Source organism: Megalops cyprinoides, chromosome 21, assembly GCF_013368585.1.
Source record: "Megalops cyprinoides isolate fMegCyp1 chromosome 21, fMegCyp1.pri, whole genome shotgun sequence".
Lineage (NCBI taxonomy): Eukaryota > Metazoa > Chordata > Actinopteri > Elopiformes > Megalopidae > Megalops > Megalops cyprinoides.
Genome location: NC_050603.1, coordinates 233,211 through 255,285, shown reverse-complemented (window position 1 = coordinate 255,285; position 22,075 = coordinate 233,211). Strand labels below are relative to the sequence as shown.

General features: G+C 49.7%; 2 protein-coding genes across 2 annotated transcripts; one reads left to right on the top strand and one right to left on the bottom strand.

Moving 5' to 3' along the window:
• Positions 1–4,143: 4,143 nt before the first annotated feature.
• On the bottom strand, positions 4,144–8,827 carry LOC118769042 (transcription factor Sp8-like). Its single transcript, XM_036516049.1, has 2 exons — positions 8,765–8,827; positions 4,144–5,403 (listed from the first exon to the last, which is right to left on the bottom strand). Exons 1-2 carry the CDS (start codon positions 8,825–8,827, stop codon positions 4,144–4,146), a joined length of 1,323 nt encoding a protein of 440 aa, XP_036371942.1.
• Positions 8,828–11,524: 2,697 nt separating this feature from the next.
• On the top strand, positions 11,525–18,414 carry LOC118796598 (transcription factor Sp4-like). The gene is made up of 6 exons (XM_036555582.1): positions 11,525–12,049; positions 12,400–12,482; positions 12,990–14,355; positions 15,540–15,735; positions 16,092–16,291; positions 18,108–18,414. Exons 1-6 carry the CDS (start codon positions 12,043–12,045, stop codon positions 18,353–18,355), a joined length of 2,100 nt encoding a protein of 699 aa, XP_036411475.1. The 5' UTR covers positions 11,525–12,042; the 3' UTR covers positions 18,356–18,414.
• The last annotated feature ends 3,661 nt before the right edge of the window (positions 18,415–22,075 follow it).

Below are 22,075 nucleotides of genomic sequence, written 5' to 3'. Positions count from 1 at the left end.
GCTTTACTGCACATACTGTACTGTATTAGAGTTAGGTCTTCAATGATTTGAATGGCATCTGGCACGGTGCTGTGGGACTGAGTTAACCGTGGTGTGGGCCTGTGAGTCTCCAGCAGGGGGCGGGACAGTTCACACATGCGGCTCAGATTCTGTGTCACAGCGTCACACCAGCTGCAGGGCTGTCCTACAGCACGCTCATGCTGGCAGTTCTGCTTATTTTAATCTGACAGCTGCCTCTGGTGTGTACATATTCATATACATCATTTGGTAATTCATCACATAATTTGGAAAATAAAAAACTTGTGTTTTTAGGAGGTCCAAATATCACTACCTATTTAAGATCATTTGTGACCGTAATTTATTTCTGATTGGCCTTTCATTGGTGTTTGTTTTTCGTTGTAATAGCGTTTTACCTGCAGTCATAAAAAAAACATATTCAAGGCTTCCCAGAGAGCTGTATGTAATTCAGACTGTGCTGCGCAGAGCGGTTTAAAGAACCCGATCTCTAAAGAACCCGCCGCGGTGCGAGCGCGCAGAAACGCGAGGAATTTCAGGGTGTTACTGCTGTGATGTTGTACAGGTGAACATATCATTTGGCATCAAAAGCACTGTTTGTTTTTTTGTTTGTGAATTTGTACGAAATTATGGTTAGATTATTTGTTGAATTAGAACTGTTATGAATAATGTTACAGTAAAGCTAAACAGTGTTATAATGTCCTCTCATTTTTTTCATTTTACATGTATATTAAAAAAAAAGGAACAGATTTTGTTCAAAGTCCATTTTAAATGGAGAAAACACAGGTATGCCAGACTCTGTTGTATAGTATATCTTAATGATGACTGGTCAAACACTAACCGTAGTCTGGCCTACTGGCTTGACAGATAGCAGAGAACTGATACAATTTTGTGACATTGTGGTGTCAGATTATCCAGAGACGGGATAAAATCCTGTTTTCATTCTGAGCGTGAATATAAATGAATATATTCATTATTATTCATTATTCATTATGGAACCGCTGGAACATTATGAATAGAGGGTTCGATGACGCGGTCACAGGTAAGGGAGGAAATCAAACGGACGAACAACGCCACGAGGTATTCCTGAGTGCGCGAGCGCGACACCGATGATGTCAGAATGACGTCAGAATCCACAAAGCCTGCTTCACCCATTTCGCAGTCTAACACAGAGGGATAAACGACATCGGTCGGTTGTTACCAATTCTGTCGCTGCTACCCGGTGTGTCAGTATAGGTAATGTTTCACAGTATTGTCAATGGAGGAAAGAGAAGACGCAAACCGACAATGATTAAGTTGCGATTTAATCGACAGTTATTAAGCATAACAAAACGTTCAGTATTGGACCATAAACTCAACCGCATGTGACGTTCACGTGGCCTTTTTTGTTCATTTCCCGTGTCTTCTGCTGCAAGCAACTTGTGCATATTTTTGTTGACGAACATTACATTATTGTCATTCAGCAGACGCTCTTGACCAGAGCGACTTACATGCGTTTCGTTTTACATCTGTCCCTTCTGTACAGCTGGATATTTACTGAGGTAACGGTGGGTTTAGTGCTCTGCCCAAGGGCAGAACAGCAGCGTCCCATCGGGGAATCGAACCAGCAACCTTCCGGTTACCACGCTTTACCACTTTCCACTGCCTTGCCACACCACACCGCTGCCCCTAGTGAAGAGGATATGTCTCTATGAACACAGGGGGGCACGGTTCTGACAATGTAAACCCTGTCTGATTGCACGGTCGCTTCTGTTTTGGTCTTTATAGAGTTTCAGCTGGAGCTTTCGCCATCGGGGTGAGTCATGACATGAAGGTCCTGCTGTACAAATCTCTGTGTCGCGATTTTGTTACCAACATGTTCTTTCGCACGGGATGATGAGTCGAGCTGAAAACGACGCGCCGCACTTTACACGGTTAAAGCTGCGCGTTTGACGCAGGCGCTGACACCGCGCCAAATGCAGCACCGGTCCGACAGCAGTACTGCAGAAAAGTGCGCTTCACATAAATAGGGTGTTGAAAATATTCCAACACAAAGATACAAGTCAGGCGTTTGTGTAAGTTATTTGTATTAATTTGTTCTGTTTATATAGAAGAGTAATATGAACAAGAATTCAGCTTAATTGTTCAATTATAATTTAAATAAGAGTTAGGGTTGCGGACCTGGAACAAATAAACGAGCAGATAATTATGCATAATTTGTGAAAGCCGCACCGTTGTTCCAATAGGCAGATATTCACAATGTGTCCAACAAACAGCTTTACCTTCGGGCGGCTCCTTCAGCATCAAACGCATCGCTGTCACACATCTTCCTCCTCAAAAGCGAGGCAGATGATGTCAAGGAAAGATCAGTATCCAGTGAACAGCTCGGCTGGACCGAAAAGCAGAAGACACGGGGGTGCCTGTAACCAGGACCGAAAAACGCTGTACTACAGTCTTTCACAAAAATTCTGTAATCTGCAATTTCTTAGAGCACTGATTCTCAATCCTGCTCCTGCCCCTGCTCTACCTACCTGACTGAACTAATCAGTGGCACTTTTGATTAGCTGAGCACACCTGATTTAATCAAGAGCATGTTAGTCATTTCAATCAGGTGTGTTTGGAGCAAAGATAGATAGAAGATATGCAGGACAGGGGGGCTCCAGGAGTAGGATTGAGAAACACTGTTTTAGAGCACAAACCCTACATCGCCGAGGTCATCAGTCGGGTATGATCACTGAGCTGTCCGACACCCCAGGTTTTCGACATAACCGATGTCGGTGATGGTGTAAAATTCAGAGTAAAATTATTTTTGATAAGAGTGCAGCATTACGCTGGCGTCAACAATCGGATAACAGCGATATATTTATTCGCAGTTAACAGTCGCTACCCCGGAGGTGTTTTTCATTGAATATTTGACAGCATTTGCGCGTTTTGCGGCTGTTTTCCTCCGTCCAATTACACTCTAATGGGCGCAGACATATTACCTCTTGTCTTCATTTAATGATAGTGAAAATCCTCGGTATTTCATCTGTTGTTATTGTCAAAAAATGTATGTACAATAATTTTATTACGTGCGAGGTGTTTAGCAAGTCACCATGAGAAATTCGTTTTTACAAAAAGTATTTTCTTAAGGTTCCCTTTGAGTTCCCCCAGTGGTGGTGACCTCGGCAGTACTGCATATCCACCCGTGCATTTCCGATAAAATTCGACTTCATGTAAATGAAATATTCAGATAATTGAAAATGGAGGGTCATCCTGCGAGTCTGGTTCCGTTTGAAGGAGGAGAAACTGTGGAGAAACACCAAGAACTGCTAATCTGAGGTCTAACAAAGTAATTGTTATCCAGCGTTCATTCAGAGACATTAGGCGATACTGTTATCCAGCGTTCATTCAGAGACATTAGGCGATTTCAGCAGTCTCACCAACATCTTGTTTTGGTGCGGTTGTCGTTATTCATTTGAAATAGTGACTCAGTACATAACTGCAGATATGCAGATCGGCTGTAAACGGAATCCGCTCTCTCCTGTATTACTGCACGGCTCAAGCTTCTAATTAAAGCGATTTCTAAAACTATGTTAATATTAAAATTAAACACTATAATATGAATATTAAAATATTTACTTTAAAACTCAGCATGCCGACTCAAAGCAAACTGCAATAAAACACTTAACCGATTCTGAAAATGTAAATTGAATTTCAAAGTGCAAATGCAGTACACGGGTCCAGAGAAACAGAACTTTCACAGGAGGCCAACACACACATTTCCATCGTAAAACCCCTGTTTCAGAATCAAAGCATTTATTCTATAATAATAATAATAATTATATTATTGGCGATTGTATACCTATTTACCGTTTATGGCTGATTTCTGAAACGGATAAGTTAGTATTGTAATATTCACAGTCACTGAAATGTAAATTATAAAATATGCTGAGTTAGCAATACAGCAATCATACGGAATATTTTTGTACAAACGTGCTATTTTAGTGCATTTGCCACGTTTTTTTTTTTTGAAAACTCCACATGAATGCGTTTCCATAAACATTGCCCCAGCAGGACCACAGCCTGTGAGGGAGTCACTCTTCTAAATAAAAGTACTCCTCTTTCTAAAAGACGGTTATTATTTTGTGAGCTTATTGTTCTGTCCGTTCAGACTGGCTGTTTCAGTCTGGAGGATTGCATCGGGATCGGGGAGAGACAGGACGGACTGCCGGGGGGGCTGTGCTCTCCGTCGCTGTCGCTCCGCTGAGTCCCTCCGCTGCAGCCGGACCCAGCGGACCCGCCTGCGCCGTGAGTCTTCACGTGTTTGCCGAGGTGGTCACTGCGCATAAATCGCTTGTTGCAAACCGAACAGGCGAACCTTTTCTCCCCGGTGTGCGTGCGCAAGTGTCGCTGAAGCTCGTCCGACCTGGTGAACCTCTTGCCGCAGAACAGCCAGTTACACACGAAGGGCCTTTCGCCGGTGTGCCAACGCAGGTGCGCCTTCAGGTGCGAAGTTTTTCCGTACACCTTTCCGCAGCCAGGTACGTGACAGCTGTGGAGAGCCTTCCTTCTCAGGCTCGCGCCAGTCAGCCCCATCCTCTCCATCTCGTGGCAGTTGGGACAGTCGCACGTGGCTCTGCCTGAGTAACGTCGCGCTGAGGCGCGAGGACAACCTGGCAGGGAGTTTGCAAGACATCCGGTCAGCATGGAGCCCCCGGTTCGCACTGCAGAGGAAGGACTGGAGTCCGGATAAGAGGCAGGAAATACGGGTTTGAACCCGTCCGCCAGAGGCTGGCCGGTGCTCAGGGGATGCGGAGAAGATCGTGCGTTAAAGCCGGAGTGGCTCAGCCCGGAATCTGAAGCGTAGCCGCTCAAAGGGGCGTGCAGCCGGGTGTGAAGCCCTACAGAGTGTAGCGCGGTCTGCATCACAGCCCCGTTTGAGTTCTGAACCTCAACCCACCCGCTGTCCCACCACGCCGGCCCGCCGCTGTTTCTAGCGTCGCTGTTGGCTATGCCGGGGCGAGGGGAACCCAACCAGCTTTCACAGGGGTGCGTGACGCTCATTGCAGGATGGAGTGCCTGCAGAGCCTCCACTGATGCTTGAACTTTGGAAATAAACACCGACTGGCGGCGAGACTCCTGGCAGTTTGAAACAGCTGCCTCATAAACAGAATAATCGTTTCCAAACGTGGACGCGGTGCTCGAGGTCAAGGAAAAAGCGCTGGATCCGGTGGAGCTGTTGGCAGCGCAAGACTCCGCCAGCCCGGTTCCACGCCTGCAGACCGCGGACACACCAGAAGCCGCCAGGTCACAGGCGGCCACGCCGACTGTCTTCCACGGGTGAAAGACTCTCCCATACGGCGAGGAACTCTCCGGAGTGCAGGAGCGTAGCGTGGCCAAAGGCGCGGATCCGACCCCCCGCTCGTCCTACGCAATAACGCAGCCGTTAGGAATTCAGCTCACTCAATTTTTTGGTTCCAAAATCCCAGGTTGCTTTACCTGTTGCAACGGAGTATGTTTTTCATGGTTTATATTATCTTACCGTATTAATTTTCTAAAATGACTCTAGAGATTAATTTTATGGATAAAATGGAATCTTCATCTGCAGAGATATTTCGGTGGATTTCTTGTCTGACATTTAATGAATACAAGTAATACATTAGTTGAACAGGACTAGGCACCAAAATCAAACAAAGCGGAAAATGAGGGCAATCATTAGATGGTAATCCATTTAAAATTTATACACAAATATGGAAGATTCATGCCTATGTATTATCATGAGTGTTCCTAACCCCAACTCATTATGTGACCCTGTCAAATTTCTACAATCCGCCCTCCGCTGGTTGAAAGGAGGAGTAATTAAAGATACTCACGCCAAGAGACGAAGTAGCCATTACAAACGTGCGCTCTTCGGATGATCCTTACGTGTGTATAAATTAGAGGTCCGGCAGTGTTTGAGTGTCTGAGTTAGCAGGAGAGCTGCAGGGATATGCTCTCCGCCCCCTCCGACGGCAACTCATTTTAACTATAAATAATATAAAATAAAGTACCATAAGTCATTCCAGCTCACCACTGTTTCTCCCAAACGCAGTGAATTACAGCCTCGCTCAGGCCATCCCGTTTACACAGCAATATCAAATCTTACGGGAATCAGCGGGACCTCAAAGCCCTCCATGTTTTAAAGTAAGAGAAGTGTGGGCCAGGAACAGATACTGCATTAATGAATAAAACCCCAACCTCTCCGGCCCTGCCCGCCCATCGCAAGGAGAATACTCTTAAATGCCATTTAATCGAAATTGTGCAGTGTGGACGGTTTCTTCAAACGAACTAAACGCCTGGAACAAACACCCAACAGGCAGCTAATGGAAACTCACTTTCACCTAAACTATCTTCACCTGTTAAAGTGATTGATGCGCTTACAGGAGGGAAAGAAGTGCTTTACACCGTCCTCATAATGTCCACTCTGTGCTTTTAATCTTAGATTTACTGACGCCGGTAAGGAGGTGCACCAGAGGGTCTTTAAAACAAATACCCATGCGCAGCACGCGATAGATGAACGGGCACGCGGAGGAGCGAGACAAACTGATGAAAGAGGGAAAGGGGGATGACAGCCGGGATCTGGGGGCGAAGCAGCAGAACCATTTCCGCTCGCTGCCCAGTGTCCGATCCGCTTTAAACCGCGGGAAGATTGCAGGTCTATTAGTCCCTGCTAGTCTATTATTATTACCATCATTAGCAGTGATATGGTGGCGCATGGTACTCCATTAACATGGTAGGGGCGAGCACAACATACATTTACTTTGAATTTCAAATTTAATAAAGCTGGAGGTTTTAATCATTCAAGGTTTTATTTGTTTGGAGTCAAGATGCTTATTGACCGGGTCACTTTGACCGGCAGCATCATTACAAGACATCAGGGACGAAGTTAATTAAAAACGAGCGAATTCTTCACCGCTCCGCCTCGTTTGGGTGCTTTACCGTGCGCAGTGATTGATGGTTCATTCTACCTTCCCTGGGATTCGGACAGCACTGTTCCAGGGGTGTAATTATGGAGGTCTAAACTGCAGGTGCCAAAATCTTTGGAATGGGTCTGGAAACCCCACAATGACGTGGATCCACTGCTAATATCATCCCAGTGTAGCCTGGGTAGGCTGTCCCCTTTTATTTTACGTGGCTATTGGGGGTGTGGAAGTTCACGTATAGCCACTTAGCTTTTCCTGTTTAGGCTGCGTATACCTGTCCGTTTAGCGACCTTTAGCTTCTGCTTCCGGATCCTTGCCTCTCCTGCGGCCTGTCCATGCAGGTGCTGGACCTCTGTCCGCCTCTGAGCTCCTGGCCTAGTCAGTTTGATTGCGATGCGAAGCACAGTATTATTATCCGATAGTTTTATTCTTCTTTTTCATTTTCTTTTTCTTATTCCACCCACAGTTTGAGATATCGACCCCAAATCAACTGGAACCTGTCAGGTCTGACCCCGATCAGTGTGCTTATATACAGCTAAGCCGCACTCGTTCTCTGGTTTTTGTCGTTTTTCATCCCTTTTTTCCCATAGACTCCCATTCACTCATCACCCCCCTCACACTTCATGGCCTTCCCACTCGGTCACTTTTCACCCCATAGCCACCATACCTCACATGCTGCCTTGGGACAAATCACCCAAGCAATAGTTCTGCCCTCAGCGAAGTGGGTTAGGTTAGACTGCGTGAACTGCAAGTGTTTTATATGTGTTGCAGTGGGTGCTGAACTGCAAATTTAACGCTTACCAACTGGTTGTAGTGTAGCTGTTTTAAGCCCTTTTTAGTATGGTTTTAGTATAGTGGGCAAGGAGGTGTTTGGTGGGGCAGTTAGCATAGTGGTATTCCCATCACTGTGTGTATTAATGCTAACTGCACTTTATCACATAGGCACGCGTTTGTGGTTTTGAGAGTGATTGAGAGTGCGCTTGGGTGAGTATCTTTCACATGCGGGAATCCCTAGTGGTGAGTATATTTCCCCCCAAACAGTTCTTAGCCCAGTTTTAGTAGCATAGTACTGGTATGCTTGCTACGCTGTATTTTAACATAGTGAAAGCTACCGTGTAATTGTGGAAATTATTGCAATAAATGATTTTTTTAAATCTCAGTAAATGTATTGTTCCTTCAAGAATCACGTCTCTGTCTTATCCTTGTAAAAGAACAGGAGGGAACCCTTACTTGTAATGTAGGTGTACATCTGGGGTTTACGAAGACAAAACTATTTCCTTGAGCGAAATTCCCAAGGTGGCATAATTGAGTATTGCAGTTGCCCCACGCCTCATGGTTACACCAGCTCTCTATAGCAAAACGAGGAAGCACCAGCCGCAAAAGGGGTGAGACCAGGACACGGTGTGCAGAGCTGACTTCATCTAAAGTATAAACAATCATAAGAACACTTGGAGATGTTTTGTTAATCTAGTTATATTTGCGAAGACGTTTCTGCATCCGAGTTTGTATTTCCGGGATATAGCTACTTGAGAAGCTGCTGACTGAACACAATTTATCCGTGATCATCTGTTGTCCGCTAATTTGCTTCTTATTTCGGGAAGGTCAGTTGTGATGTCAAGTGTGTAAACCTGTTTATGAGAGATTAAATAATTTTGTTAGTCTGAAGGTTTTCGCAAAGAGCAGGGGCCGCTTAATGGGGGCTGGATACGCCGTGAGTCCCTCCTCCAGCCCCGATCCGGCTCCACCCGGCACTGTGATGTTCCGATATCATCGCAAGCTTTCTTAATCATCTGTGTCTATTCCACCATCATCATCACCACATTCACCATGATCACCATGACCATGACGACCATCACCGTGACCACCATCACCATGACCACCAGCATCATCAGCCCCTCTGCACTGCAGTCTCTTCCTTACTCTCGTAATCCACTAGCACCCTGCCTGCCCTCCTGCCTGATGTATCTGTCTGCCTGTTTTCGGAAGTGCACTCTCCCTCACGCGACCATACTCAGCTCATTCATCTTCAGGTGTTAAAGGCGATAAAAGAGAGAGATAAAAGCACCCCCCCCACACACACACACACACACACACATATACACCACACACACACCTCACACACCCACACACACACCAGCTGTGTTTCTGTGTTTCAGAGTGAAGGGGAGTGGCGGAAGGCTGGGATAGTCTTCATCGCTGACATCAGAAACTGCTCCTCAGCTTGATCAGAAGGCAGTAGCCTGTGGCTGGTGAGAGATGAGTGTGTTTCTTCCCAAACAGACAGACAGACAAATAACTGGAGGTTTTACAGTCTCTGCTTATGAAGTTTTAGAGAGTCCACAGTCTGCACCCGTGTGCTACAGAAACACAGAGCACAGGTCTGCCACAGTCTGCACTCCTGTGCTACAGAAACACAGAGCACAGGTCTGCCACAGTCTGCACTCCTGTGCTACAGAAACACAGAGCACAGGTCTGCCACAGTCTGCACCCCTGTGCTACAGAAACACAGAGCGCAGGTCTGCCACAGTCTGCACCCCTGTGCTACAGAAACACAGAGCGCAGGTCAGCCACAGTCTGCACCCCTGTGCTACAGAAACACAGAGCGCAGGTCAGCCCCAGTCTGCACCCCTGTGCTACAGAAACACAGAGCGCAGGTCTGCCCCAGTCTGCACCCCTGTGCTACAGAAACACAGAGCGCAGGTCTGCCCCAGTCTGCACCCCTGTGCTACAGAAACACAGAGCGCAGGTCTGCCCCAGTCTGCACCCCTGTGCTACAGAAACACAGAGCGCAGGTCTGCCCCAGTCTGCACCCCTGTGCTACAGAAACACAGAGCGCAGGTCAGCCACAGTCTGCACCCCTGTGCTACAGAAACACAGAGCGCAGGTCAGCCCCAGTCTGCACCCCTGTGCTACAGAAACACAGAGCACAGGTCTGCCCCAGTCTGCACCCCTGTGCTACAGAAACACAGAGCGCAGGTCAGCTGCACACACTGACTGCAATGTGTGAAAATGACTGAATAGATGCACAGGTATTTCAGATGTCTAGCATTCTTCTGTGAGTACAGAAACTGCTGCATGTGTTGGCTAAATGTATTTTTAAATGAAATGTTAAACTTACAATCTTTTTTTAGTTTTCATCACATACATGTCTGACATCTTTCAGAACCCAGAATCCTAAATCCTGTAAGATCACCATCATAAATGTTTACGTTTGAAATTATCATAAATACAGCATACAGTATAATCAGTCAATGAGTCACTAATGCCATTGTGCCGACTGCATTTTAAAACACAGAGAGTAAAGGAGAATTTTCAGAGACTAAGGCCTGGATTCAACAAAAACTATCCTTAACCTCAATCATATTTCAATGCAAACACATATTCCCATCAATCTTTGTGATTGCTGAACTCAGCATACCATGTTTGTGAAGAAAGAAAGAAGCCTTTGCACGTAATTGTGGGTCACAGTTAGCATGAAAGTAAAGCGGATGTAGTGACACCTGATAAACTGTATATAGGAAGGGAGAGTCGATAGCACAGGGAGTTTGGGGTTATCTAACAGCGACCCCCTCACACGCACACATTTCATGAATCGCATCGTCTGCCGACAAAATATTCATTCACTGGTTCGGTAGTGAATCTTTCAGTAGCGCCGGTAAACTGAGTCACAGAAAAGCCGTTACAAAGCGCGGCTCTCACACTCACAGCGCAGAGAAGCACATAAAGCATCTTCCCTGAAAACAGAGTCATCACAGCTGCTGCAAAGGTAGTGTGTGTGACAGATGAAAGGTAGATCGATCACGAGTTGCAGAGAAATCATTTCCCTATCACGAGCCATTCAAAAGAAGTCACAGCGACCTCTGCCGGTGATCAGTGGTATAACTCCTAAATTAGATGTCGGCAGTCAACAGTCCCTGACGGAAAGTTCTGACGGAAAAAATCATAATAAATCTGCACACTGACAGTTTCAACTTATTAACGATCACTGTCCTTGTATTCCCTACAAATTACAGCGTCAGTATAAGCACACATTCCTCAGCAAACCTATGTAAGTCGCTTTGGATAAAAGCGTCTGCTAAATGAATAAATGTAAATCAACAGGTTAGCCAGGTCACATGAACCTCCAGCGCCGGGACGGCTGATGAGGAATTGCAGAACTTTTCCACCTTTCCGTCAGAGAGGAAGCGCTTTCAGTGACAGAACAAAGTCGCTCGTGTGTTTGAACAGAATGAGAGGAGTATCTGCCCTTCGCTGTCAGAGCGAAACACGCCGCGTTTCTGCGTCTCTCCGCAGATCTGGCTCGACTGGAACTGCGCGCTCCTCGCAGGCAGCGTCCGGCCTCCGCCCCTTTCCGCTCGCCCAACCCCCACAAAACCAGTCACCGCCCTTCACTCCCCTCTCAACCAAACTGTGCACCACGTTCCGTTCCTGCTTCTCCTCTTGCCTTATGGGAGCTGTAGTCCTTGCGGGATATACAATCTCCGACAGCATGGCCTCTCAAAATACAACTCCCACATGAACATTCGCGAAAGTCGCAACCTTTTATCCAATCAGAGCCCGAGGGAGGAACACTCCTCCACTGGATCGGTACGAAACGTTTTGTACAAAATGTTACCAGGCTTAAAAACATTGCATTTTCGCAGGTCGCCGTGTGTATTTGCCACACTGGTGCAGGAGATTCGCAGTGAACACTGATCTCTGCTCGCTGAAGCGGAAGTCTAAAATGGGGGCGTTTATAGACGTTCGTGTGGATATTTAAATAAGGGGAGGATCCCCGCGCATAGACTCCAGCCTGACATTAAAAAATTACCGTAGCGACATCCACCCAGAAAAGTAAGATGAACGGAACCGTGCAAGGGGCGCGCCTCTCGGCTGGAAGGTGAAGGAGCGGATCCATTTGGGGTTTGCCCGGTACCGCCCCTCCCGACGGGAGGGTGTGGCGTCACGCAAAGGAGCCGTAGCGGTCGGAGGAGCTTCGCCGCAGCCCCGCAGTAGCCATTCGTGGAAAAATAGGCCGTCCTTCTGCGGGCTTCAGCCAGCCTCTGACTCCATACCGTCCGGCCTTTTTTCTCTAACAACTCCTCTCCGATTTTATTAATGCGGGATGAGCGGTACGTTCGCCCTCCTCCCGCCCTCCTCCCGCCACCTCCCTCAGCATCGCCAGCCAGCTGCCCTCCGCACAGACGCCTTAAAATGCCGTTTGAGTTTGTTTTCGAAACTGCCTGTTTTCTGTGCCTATGTCAAAGACAGCCTCTTTTGGGGTGTTAACATTGACTTCGTTTCCATGGGGTTAGATAGAGAAACACGCGTTGTCATTTTGACAGTATATTCTTTGCAGCCATGCCACTGGAAAAGTGATTGATTGTCTCCAACTTTTGAGTTTTTCTTCTCTTTATCGCACGGTGTTCGGGAAGCGTTGCAGCTGTTACTGTAATATTGAAAAATGATTTCTGTTTTTCAGATCAAAAGGAGGCGATGGCGACAGACGGGGGTAACGCATCTGCTGGCGATTATGGCAGTAAAAGTAAAAGTTGTGGATCGCAGGTAACGCGATTATCAGCCCTTTACCTGCGTTCTGTGCGCCGCAATAAGCGGTGCGTTTCCAGCACGTTTTCAGACATACATCACGCAACTTATAGCTTATCGTGGCGCATCCTGCAAACGCACTCCACTCCACAGTTTACCGTGTTACTAGCGGGTCTTTATAGCGTTTGAAGTTTGTGTGCCGAGAGGAGAAAACTTATTGGACTGTCGGTTGTCGCAACAGTGTAAATGTGGTGTAACTGTACAAAGGACAGTCGAAGCTCTTTTATAGTTTTACTGAGAAACATTTAAGTGTCACCATAATTTCAGCTGATTGCGGGCGCAGATGTTCTGTTTTTAATTAAATTACTTTGTCGCACAGGGAGGTTTGATAACTATTACTCCGCGACCGAATCATTTTTTTTTTCTAATTTTAAGTGAAACTTTTTTTTTATTATTCCTGCTGAGAAATGCTCGTGCAGCCGCTGGCTTCCCGTAACCCCGCCCCGCGTTTGCCGTCCTGTGCAGGAGTCGCAGCCGTCCCCTCTGGCGCTGCTGGCCGCCACATGCAGTAAGATCGGCGGCGCTCCCGGAGAGGGCGGGTCCGCCGGACAGCACGTCATCATCGACCCGAGCCAGGGGCTGTTGCAGTTGCAGAGCCCGGCGCAGCAGCTGGAGCTGGTCCCGGCGCAGTTTGCGGGAAACGGCTGGCAGATCGTGGCGGCAGCGCCGGCGGCGTCGCGGGAGAGCGCAGCACCGGCGGGGGGCGCCGTGAGCAGCAGCAGCGCGGGCAGTAACGGCGGCGAGGCAGCGGGGGGCAAGAGGGCCAAAGCGGGCGGGGCCGGCCCCTCCCCCGCCCCGCAGCAGCAGTTCCACATCGTGCAGGTGCAGAACCTGCCCAGTGCTGCGGGCGGGATCCAGTACCAGGTGATTCCGCACCTGCAGACTGTGGACGGGCAGCAGATCCAGCTCGCTCCCGCCAGCTCCACCACGCTGAACGTGCAGGCTGAGCCCATCCAGCTGCTGCCGGCCGGCGCCCCCCGCGCGGCCCCCGCTCCCGTGCAGCTCCGCTCGGGCGTGTCCTTCCCCCTGCAACTGCAAGCGGTCGCCGGCCCCCAGCCACAGATGGTGACCACGCTGCCCGTCAACGTGGGCGGAGTCACGCTCACCCTGCCTGTCATCAGTGGAGTGGCTGCAGGGGGCGGAGCCATCCAGCTGGTGCAGCCCACTGAGGGCGGAATCTCCGCTGGGGGCCAGCTGGTGGCCACGCCCATCTCCACGGCAGCCGGCGCAGATTCCGCGGCCGTCAGCTCCACCACGGCCCCCAGCGGGGAGTCGCTGGCTGTCACCTCCACCACCCCCGCCGGCGCCGCCAGCACGCCCGAGCCGGAGGCCACGCCCTCGGACAGCGAGCCGCGCGGCTCCACCCAGCCCAACGGGCTGCAGGCAGCCGACCCGGCGGGACAGGTGCAGCAGCTGCAGATGGTGGGTCAGCCGGTTCTGCAGCAGATCCAGATCCACCCGGCTCAGCAGCTGCTCTCCGGACTCCAGCCTCAGACCCTGCAGCCTCTGCAGAACCTGCAGCTGCAGGCCTTTCAGAACCCAGCGCAGGTGCTGATCCGCGCCCCGACGCTGACACCGGCGGGCCAGATCAGCTGGCAGACGGTGCAGGTGCAGAACGTGGCGGGCGGTGGCGTCCCGCAGCAGCTGACGCTGGCACCCGTCACCTCCAGCGCTGGGGGCGGCGGCTTTGCCCAGATCGCCCCACTCGCCCTGGGCGGGACCCCCATCACCCTGAACCCCGCCCCCAACCTGCAGACGGTCAGCATCAGCGGGCTCGGGGCAGCGGCGCTGCAGGTGCAGGGTGTGCCCGTCACCATCACCGGCGTGCCAGGTACCGCGTCGCTCACCTCACTTCCTGTCTCCCCGTGTGCTGTGTATTACATCACTTCCTGTGTGTCCCTGCCTGCCTGTTCTCTGACTGTCTAGCATAGTGAATGGCCATGCAAAACTCTGATCTGAGAACTGCACTTTTAACCAGAAGGTTGCAGGTTCAATTCCTAAAAGGCACACTGCCATCAAGGCACTGTGCTGGTTCAGTAATTATCTAGGTGTAGAAAGGTTTGTAATTATAAGATAGTGGTCTGTTTTGTGGGTTTCATGGAGAAGCTCTTAAGTACAGAATGGTTTATTAATATTAGCAGTATTGATGTGGGAGGAGGTGCTGTAAGCTGTCTCTGCAGAGGTGTTCTCTCTGGCCCTGAGGTGAGCCACGGTAAAGCACACAGTGTTGAGTTTTCGGTTGGCGTGGTGTGATCACTGATCTGTGAGTGTGGCCTGAGTTCTGAGGAGTGTTTGCAGGGTTTATGTGGCCGTTCTTCCTTCAGTGGGCGGCTCTCAGGACATGCTGAGGCAGCGGGTTTCTCTCTGCTGGTGGTGGAGGTGACTGTCGGGTTGAGTGTAGCTGCCACTCCAGGCCTGTGGGACGGGGGACTCGTTGGGTGTGTGAGGCCATGTGAGCCTGGAGAAGGAAGTGTTTTTTCGTATGTGTTCACTTCCTGTGTGAACTGTGGCACCTTCCCCCGCACACACATCGTGTCTGTGAGAAGAATCTTCCGCTGTGGCTCAGTGTGGCTCAGTGTGGTTCGGTTTGGCTCAATGTGGTTCAGTTTGGTTCAGCGTGGTTCGGTTTGGTCCAGCATGGTTCAGTTTGGTTCAGTTTTGCACATCTCCTTTTTACCTGGGGTGTATCTGTTTAGTTCAGCAACTTGACTGAAAGCCGCCTTTGCAACCATCCAGGTTCCCTGATTCAGGAGAGCAGAGTGAGGCTGATGGTGTCTCCAATCTCATACAGACACTGCGATCAGGCCGTCCAACCTCGCCGACAGTGAACCACAGGAGCAAACTGGGAGTTAAATCAGGAGTAATGCAGGAGTAAGCTGGGAGTTAAATCAGGAGTAATGCAGGAGTAAGCTGGGAGATAAATCAGTGTAGTACTGCTGCTCCTGATACAGACTGAGCGTGCTCTGACCGTTGGCTGTAGACCTGTCGCTCACAGCTGCCCCCCCCCACCCCCAGGTCACCCACAGGGCGTGGAGGGGGTGAAAGTGCAGCCGGCCCCGGTGACGGTAACCGTGGGAAATGCGGCGCTGAGCGCGGTCAGTCCTGAGCAGATGGGCCAGGTGCAGAGTCCCTCCAGCCAAGAGCCACAGCCCAGCAAGAGGCTCCGCCGCGTAGCCTGCTCCTGCCCCAACTGCCGAGACGGAGACAGCAGGCAAGCCCCGCCCCGAACCACCCGCACCCCGCCCCGTACCACATACACCCCCCCGAACCACATACACCCCGCCCCCGAACCACATACACCCCGCCCTGAACCACCCACACCCCGCCCCGTACCACATACACCCCGCCCCCGAACCACATACACCCCGCCCCCGAACCACATACACCCCGCCCCTGAACCACATACACCCCGCCCTGAACCACATACACCCCGCCCCGTACCACATACACCCCGCCCCGAACCACATACACCCCGCCCTGAACCACATACACCCCGCCCTGAACCACCCACACCCCTCCCTGAATCAGCCACACCCCTCAGAGGGTGACGCGGGTGTTTTCTCTCAGAAGCAGCGGGGACGCGGGGAAGAAGAAGCAGCACGTGTGTCACATGGAGGGCTGCGGGAAGGTGTACGGGAAGACGTCCCACCTGCGGGCGCACCTCCGCTGGCACACGGGCGAGAGGCCCTTCGTCTGCAACTGGATCTTCTGCGGCAAACGCTTCACCAGGAGCGACGAGCTGCAGAGACACCGGCGCACACACACAGGTACGCACGCGCACACGCACACGCACACACACACACACACACACACACACACACACACACACACAGGTATAAACACACCTATACACACACACACACACACACACACACACACACACACACACACACACACACACACAGGTATAAACACACCTATACACACACATAGGTACACACATGCACACGCACACACACACACACACAGGTATAAACACACCTATACACACACACAGGTACACACACGCACACGCACACGCACACACACACACACACACACACACACACAGGTATAAACACACCTATACACACACACAGGTACACACACGCACACGCACACACACACACACACACACACACACACACACACACAGGTATAAACACACCTATACACACACACAGGTACACACACGCACACGCACACACACACACACACAGGTATAAACACACCTATACACACACACAGGTACACACGCACACGCACACACACACACACACACACACACACACACACAGGTATAAACACACCTATACACACACACAGGTACACACACGCACACACACACACACACACACAGGTATAAACACACCTATACACACACACAGGTACACACACGCACATGCACACGCACAAACACACACACACACGCACACACACACACACACAGGTATAAACACACCTACACACAGACACAGGTACATACACGTGTGCACACACAGGTGTACACACAGGTACACACACACAAACACACACACATACTCACTCAATCACACACTCAGGTATACGTATGCACGCACGCACACACACACACACACACACACACACACACACAGGTGTGCTTACACACACACACACACACACACACACACAGGTGTGCACACACACACACACACACACACACACACACACACACACACACACACAGCTGTGCACACACACACACACACACACAGCTGTGCACACACACACACACACACACACACACAGCTGTGCACACACACACACACACACACACACACACACACAGCTGTGCACACACACACACACAGCTGTGCACACACACACACACACACACACACACACACACACACACACACACACACACACACACACACACACACACAGCTGTGCACACACACACACACACACACACACACACACAGCTGTGCACACACACACACACACACACAGGTGTGCACACACACACACGCACACACAGCTGTGCACACACACACACACACACACACACACACACACACACAGCTGTGCACACACACACACACACACACACACACACAGCTGTGCACACACACACACACACACACACACACACAGCTGTGCACACACACACACACAGCTGTGCACACACACACACACACACACACACACACACACACACACACACACACACACACAGCTGTGCACACACACACACACACACACACACACACACACACAGCTGTGCACACACACACACACACACACAGGTGTGCACACACACACACGCACACACAGCTGTGCACACACACACACACACACACACACACACACACAGCTGTGCACACACACACACACACACAGGTGTGCACACACACACACACACACGCACACACAGCTGTGCACACACACACACACACACACACACACACACAGCTGTGCACACACACACACACACACACACACACACAGCTGTGCACACACACACACACACACACACACACACACACACACACACAGCTGTGCACACACACACACACACACACACACACACACACACAGCTGTGCAGTATTACAGCTGACAGCTGAACTCTGTTGTTTCAGGGGAGAAGCGCTTTGAGTGCCCAGAATGCTCAAAGAGATTCATGCGGAGTGACCACCTCTCCAAACACATCAAAACCCACCAGAACAAGCGGGGAGGCGCCGCCCTGGCCATCGTCACGACCGAGGACATGGAGGACAGCATCGACGAGGTGCTGGGGTCACCCAGGGTCGTCACCGTGGCCTCACTCTCCCAGGACTCCAACCCAGCCACACCCACTGCCACCAGCAACATGGAGGAGGAGTTCTAGCAGTACCACACACACACTGACATGTGCACACACACACATATACAGACATACACACAAACACACACACTGACACACACACATATTCGCAGAAACACACACACACCAGCACATACAGACAAATACACACAAAACATACATATACACACACACAAATACATTGCATTCTTCTCATAAAAAAGGTGGACTAAAATTGGTATCAAGTGCATCAGAATTTTATTAATTTTATGAGGATTAAAGAATTTTAATTATGGGCTTAAAAACCTGATAAAATGATTAGATATTTATATATGTCAGGTCAGCTCAAGGGAAGTAGAGTGTACCACTATGAAGATTTGTTTTGGAAGAATCAGAAAATCTTTTTCTATGCACAAAATTTCTGGTTTTAGTGACAATTTACAATATGATGAGACTGAAATATATTTTTGTTGTGGGGTAGATCTCAGCTTAGTCATGGGAAATGATGCAGGGACAGACAGGCAGGTGACAGCAGGGGACAGGGACAGGGTGACACGCTGACGTCTGCAGGAGCAAGCCTGTGAGCTCTGCAGATCCGCACAGACACAGAGCTCACAGAGCTCACAGAGCTCACAGCTCTCACGGCGCTCACAGCGCTCACAGAGCTCACAGCTCTCACGGCGCTCACAGCTCTCAAGGCGCTCACAGCGCTCACAGCGCTCACAGCTCTCACGGCGCTCACAGAGCTCACAGCGCTCACAGCTCTCACGGCGCTCACAGAGCTCACAGAGCTCACAGCTCTCACGGCGCTCACAGCGCTCACAGAGCTCACAGCGTTCACAGAGCTCACAGCGCTCACAGCACTCACAGAGGTCACAGCGCTCACAGCACTCACAGAGGTCACAGCGCTCACAGTGCTCACAGAGCTCACAGAGCTCACAGCGTTCACAGAGGTCACAGCGCTCACAGCACTCACAGAGGTCACAGCGCTCACAGCACTCACAGAGGTCACAGCACTCACAGCACTCACAGAGGTCACAGCGCTCACAGTGCTCACAGAGCTCACAGCACTCACAGAGGTCACAGCACTCACAGCACTCACAGAGGTCACACACTGAGCTCACAGCATTCACAGAGCTCACAGAGCTCTCAGAGCTTACAGCGCTCACAGAGCTCTCAGAGCTTACAGCACTCACAGAGCTCTCAGAGCTCACAGCGCTCACAGAGCTCTCAGAGCTCACAGCGCTCACAGTACTCACAGCACTCACACACAGAGCTCACAGAGCTCACAGAGGTCACACACAGAGCTCACAGCGCTCACAGAGGTCACACACAGAGGTCACACACAGAGCTCACAGCTCTCACAGGGCTCACAGAGCTCACAGCGCTCACAGCGCTCACAGAGCTCACAGCGCTCACAGAGCTCACAGCACTCACAGAGCTCACAGCTCTCACAGCTCTCACAGGGCTCACAGAGCTCACAGAGCTCACAGCTCTCACAGAGCTCACAGAGCTCACAGCACTCACAGAGCTCACAGCGCTCACAGAGCTCACAGAGCTCACAGCACTCACAGAGGTCACAGCGCTCACAGTGCTCACAGAGCTCACAGCACTCACAGCACTCACAGAGGTCACAGCGCTCACAGAGGTCACACACTGAGCTCACAGCATTCACAGCTCTCAGAGCTCACAGAGCTCTCAGAGCTCACAGCGCTCACAGAGCTCTCAGAGCTCACAGCGCTCACAGTACTCACAGCACTCACACACAGCTCACAGCATTCACAGTGCTCACAGAGCTCACAGAGGTCACACACAGAGCTCACAGCGCTCACACACAGAGCTCACAGCGCTCACAGCGCTCACAGGGCTCACAGAGCTCACAGCGCTCACAGAGCTCACAGCGCTCACACACAGAGCTCACAGAGCTCACAGCGCTCACACACAGAGCTCACAGCGCTCATAGAGGTCACTCACAGCGCTCACAGAGCTCACAGCGCTCACAGAGCTCACACACAGAGCTCACAGCGCTCACAGGGCCGAACACTCTTCATCCCTTTCCAATGAGCAAAAGCACATGTGGAAATTCATGTCCACTTAGTGAAGTGTTGATGTTTGAAGTAAGTTTTTTGCTACCATAAAAAGAAAACAATCCAGCTTTCTGCTACTTGACACATTTAGTGAAAGCGATACTTTGAGACAATCTGAAACCATGTTTACATCAGTCAGAAAAGCTTCAGTCTTACGTGAAACAGAGGGGAGAGACGCTGCCTCTATCTGCTGAAGCCGCTCTGAGAGGGTGTGCACTGCAAAGCCTTAACATAAACACGCAAACATTCAACAGCGCGCCCGTGTGGTGGCCAGGGGGCTGACACCCAGTTCAGCAGAGGAACCGGTGGTTTCGGATGCTGGTACACTGGGTGCAGAGAGTGTCCAGTCATGCCGGATGCTAACAGAAAGCACAGCAGTGCTGTAATCTCGGGTCGAGACGTGCAATAATGCACTTTGTGTGGAATTTTGGTAACACTTTATACAAAGGTGCCATTAATTAACTATGAAATAATTATACATATTTGAAATCTATATTGATTGCAGTGCTTCTCCTGAAACAGACATCAGTCACACAGGCAGCACAGAAATAAGACAGCCTCTGTTTGGAGATGAGATGACTGATGCTCACTGAGCTTTCTACAGCCAGACCACTGTCTCAGGACAACCACTGCAGAATGGTATGTCTGATAATAAATGTTTATAGTGTTTTAATGATGGTTAATTAATGGGACAGTAAAGAGTTACTGGAGCTTTTTACCTTTTAATGTCTTTCATTCCTGAGTGTTGCAATGAGAGAGGCCCTTGTTGTGCTTGTGTGTTGGGGGCCAGGTAGCTTTGTGGCTGTTCGCATAAAGTCTCTGTGTTTTAACTGATTGTTGAGTCTTTTTTTCTTTTTGTCTCAATCATTTGCAGGCACATGTACATGTAGATGCCTGTGTGGCTAATTTATTATTCACCCTTATTTGAATATTTGCCTTTGCAGGTGGGAAAAGCTGTAGTGTATGTGCATGTTTTATGTCCGCTTATTGTAATATGATTTATGGCTTTTAACCCTTTACTCTCTTCATATGTACAGCCACTGCTTACTTCCATTGTGTTTAAAAAAGAAAGAAAGCAAAAAAATGCTGAAAACAATGATTCATACCAAACAATTTCAATGTTTTTGGTAATATTTTGTGTGGAAAAATATTTCCTTTGATATTTTCTAGTGACATCTCATTTGTAAATCTTTTTCTAAAATGCGTGTTTGTCTTCAAGATGTTTAATAATGGGCTTTTGCCTCAAAGGCTTCAATTTATTGACATTTTTATGCCAACAAATTTGTACAGAGGTGTTGTGAATGAAAAAGTTTTAATAAAAAGATTTGTCTGCATAACATTTGCAAGAAAAAGTGAATAAATCTGTTTAAATTTATAAAGCAGCCTCAAGTCTTCTGTTCACGAAGATTCACAGATATCTTCCACAGTTCATTTTCTACCCAGCAGGGGGAGCTGAAACAGAAGTACTCCACCTGATTGCAGGCTTCAGGTGGGTCCTGCTGCACCTGCTGCGTTCTCCGGGACAACAGACCTGCTGACATCTGCGCATTGATTAGCAGGTAAGGCTCCTGCTTTTGGGCGCAGAGTTGCTAATTACCCACATGTTGGTTAGTTTTCTCAAAATAGAGTAACCTGATGACTGGTTGGAGAGGAAGTCTACTTACATTTACATTATATT